The sequence below is a fragment of the Arachis ipaensis genome, chromosome B5 (assembly GCF_059453495.1).
Source record: "Arachis ipaensis isolate K30076 ecotype BB chromosome B5, ASM5945349v1, whole genome shotgun sequence".
Classification (NCBI taxonomy): Eukaryota; Viridiplantae; Streptophyta; class Magnoliopsida; order Fabales; family Fabaceae; genus Arachis; species Arachis ipaensis.
The window spans coordinates 71,224,934-71,228,252 of NC_142440.1; the positions used below are offsets into that span (position 1 = coordinate 71,224,934).

General features: G+C 32.7%; 1 protein-coding gene across 1 annotated transcript; it reads right to left on the reverse strand.

Moving 5' to 3' along the window:
• Positions 1-274: 274 nt before the first annotated feature.
• On the reverse strand, positions 275-2,689 carry LOC110262854 (uncharacterized). Its single transcript, XM_088488829.1, has 3 exons — positions 2,008-2,689; positions 1,109-1,579; positions 275-633 (listed from the first exon to the last, which is right to left on the reverse strand). Exons 1-3 carry the CDS (start codon positions 2,573-2,575, stop codon positions 308-310), a joined length of 1,365 nt encoding a protein of 454 aa, XP_088344955.1. The 5' UTR covers positions 2,576-2,689; the 3' UTR covers positions 275-307.
• Positions 2,690-3,319: the final 630 nt, after the last annotated feature.

Here is a 3,319-nt window from a genome sequence, read left to right on the forward strand (position 1 = left end):
AAATAGCGGGGACGGGGCGAGGATCCCCGCTCGGGTCCCCGCGCCTGCTTCGGGGGAATTTTGTCCCCATCCCCATCCTTACGGAAAAAATTCCCCACAATCGAATCCTCATTCGGGACAGTCCCCGCAAAGATCCCCGCGTCTCGGAAAATTTTACCATCTCTAATCTAGACTAAGAAAAAAAAAACCGACATTTCATTATTAATAATAAAATAGCGATTACATAATAAAAAAGTGAAAAAAAAAGAGCCGGCGGGGGGGGGGGGGGGTTGTTTGTGTCACACTCAGACGGGCATATATACACATATCATGTGGCTCCTACTCCGAGGAAGTCAATAAATGGTGGTGTATAATTAGAAGATGCATCATGGGGGTCCCTAATAGGGACCTTGTTCCTGTCTTGAGCAAAGGATGATGTTGTTGATGACGATGATAGCTCCATGGCCAAACAAACATGGGGTGTTGTTGTAATTGTTGAAGAGGAACCCGATGAGTAACTGTAAAAGTTGTGGTCTTTTGGCATTTGCATTTGATAGAGATATTGTTGGGGATGAGTATGACGAAGATTATGATATTCATCACCGTCGTCATTAGTATTATCCCAATAATACCTATCATAATTGCTAGTTGCACCTTCAAAAATAAAAAATAAAAATAACAAAATAAAATTAAGAAAAAAAAGATGAACTAATAACAAAGTTAGCATGGAGCTGTGTGAAGGTAATAAGTTCCACTAAGTATAATGTGTTTATTATTAAATAGAGTAATGCTAGGAATACTGTAAGAGTCAATTTCAGTCAATAATACAGTAGATTGTCAAACAAATTCAATATAAAACTCACTAAAAAATAAAAATTATGTTTGTTGAATTTAAATATTTAATATTTTTTTTATTTACATTTTTTTTATGTTTAATGTCAGTTGTGCAATATTAATTCCTAAAAGTTTCTTCATTAATTATGTTAAATGTTTTAATTTACTTACTACTTAAAAACAGTGCCATTATTTCAAGCACCTTGAAAAAGTTTCAGAAAACAATGCCACTATTTGCATCACCATTAAAATAATACATGAGATACATGAGATGAATGAAATAAAGAACACTTACCAGCAGAGAAGAAACAATAATCAAAAGGAAACTGTTGTTGATTATAGAAGCCATTAGGGTCCTCTTCATTATTATTATCTTGTTGTTGTCTCCAACAAGCAGTAGCCATGTGAGTAATAGTTGCTGAACCATTAATAAACTGACCACCATAATAACCACTAGTAGTACTGGTGGTGATGTTATTTCTACTGAAGAGAAGGCTCTGACGGTTATTATTATTATATCTTCTGATTTTCCTATTGGTCCTTGAAGGAAAGGATTTTTGCTCCCTGTAGTATCTGGCCATGATAACATGCCAGTGGTTCTTGATAGCATTATCTGTTCTGCCAGGAAAAAGCCTTGCAATCATAGCCCATTTTTTGCCATACACTCTATGTGCTTCCATTAGCCTCTCTTCCTCCTCTTCACTGAATGGATTCTTCTTTATTCTTGGATCTAGTTGGTTGAACCATCTCAACCTACAACTCTTCCCTGAAACACACAAATAATATATATAAAAAACTTTTAAAAATTATTTCATCATAAATTACTCTATTTGATATATATTTTTTAAAAATTGATTTCAACATATTTAAATTCATGGAGTGTACAGTAACTAGTTATGTCGCTACGATAATTATACAAATACTATTAAAATTAAACTTATATTTTTTATTTTGCTAATATTTTTTATTTTTTAAATTGAAAAATATTATTAAATAATAAAATATCGGTTATTTTAATTTTAACAGTACTTTTTAACATATCTTTCATAACCACCGGAGTATAGGCACCATGAACCAAAAGATTAATTAAAGCGGAGAAATATTCATCACATTAATAGAAGGCAGGAGAGAAGAAATAATGAACCAAAAGATAGCTAAGTAGTAGTCATTATTATTTGAGTAGAAAATTCAAACCTGATCTTCCTTCTAGATTCTGAGCAATGAGGTTCCAGTTCTGAGGGCCATGAAGAGCCACAAGCTCCTTCAGCTTGGAATCTTCTGAAGGCCTCCAATGCCCTCTTGCACACACTTTGGACTTTTCACTGCTATTTACCTCTTTCCCACTACTCATCATGCAATACTTCTCCTCATTAGGGTTCTCTTCATCATCATTGAACTTATTAGTTGCTGCTGCTGCTGCTTCTTCTTCATGGTTGTGGAATTTTTCATTGCCATCCTCACTGGAATCATAATCAGAATCTTTATTATTACAGGGGTGTTCTTGAAAATTTCTAGAACGGCAATCCCTCATAAACTGATGATGAAATGGAAATAAGCTTGAAGTAGTTGTTCCTCTTCCATTGTCATTATTATGGTTATGCATTTCCTTGGTATAATAATTACTTCTCTTTTGCGATGAAGAAAGAGTTGTTGATGATGAAAGCGTGCGAAGAGAGAGAGAACCCATGTCTGTGTAGAAAACTCCCATTGAATAAGGAGAATGGTGTGAAATAGTTGACGTTGGTGGGGGGCATGATCTCATTTTTCCTTTGTGTCTGACTTCAACTGTTACAGTGACATATATGCTCTAATGGATGAATGAATGACTTCAGCCAGCTTTTAAGGGCTACATTCATGGAAGGTTAAATTTTTTTTGTTATCTTTTTTTTTTTTTAATTTGTTTTGTGACAAGTGAAGCTAGGTCAAGCTAAAATTGTAACCAACTTTTGGAGAAAAATCTGTGTTGCACGTAATTTCTTTATTTTTTCTATTGTAAAAACAATAGTCTCCATTTTCTATTAAAAAAAAAATACTTTCTACTTTTATGATATAGTTTGACATTGGTTTAGTGTATTATGGACTTAAATATTGTAGCAAGGATAGTTTTGATGATTAAGTAGTTTGGATAAATGGTTTGAGAATTTTGATAGTTATATTATTGATGGGTTAAGCTAAGGAGAGAGTATAATAGCTAGTAGAGTTTGATTTATTTATTAGTTAGTTACAATGTACTCTATGATCATCTATTTATATAGGCTCCATAAGTTGATTCTAGATATAATTCCAAATCTTAGATATTTCTAGATATCAACCTAGATATTTTTAAATACTATTCTTAGATATTTTTAATATTTGATTTATTTAATTAACTTCTAGACTTCTCCATCATAATACTAGATATTTATTTTTATGAAACAAGATCATGAAAATTCTAAAAAGTTCTACAAATATGTAGCATCATTAATACTCTTTCTTGATGTACATTTGTGTAATTCCAAGCATCTCT

Excerpts from the sequence above, each read along its gene's own strand:
- LOC110262854 (XM_088488829.1), bottom strand. The coding sequence starts at position 2,575 with ATGAGATCATGCCCCCCACCAACGTCAACTATTTCACACCATTCTCCT. Across the intron at positions 1,580-2,007 it reads GAATCTAGAAGGAAGATCAG|GGAAGAGTTGTAGGTTGAGA; the intron begins GTTTGAATTTTC and ends TGTGTGTTTCAG. Across the intron at positions 634-1,108 it reads TTATTGTTTCTTCTCTGCTG|GTGCAACTAGCAATTATGAT; the intron begins GTAAGTGTTCTT and ends TTATTTTTGAAG.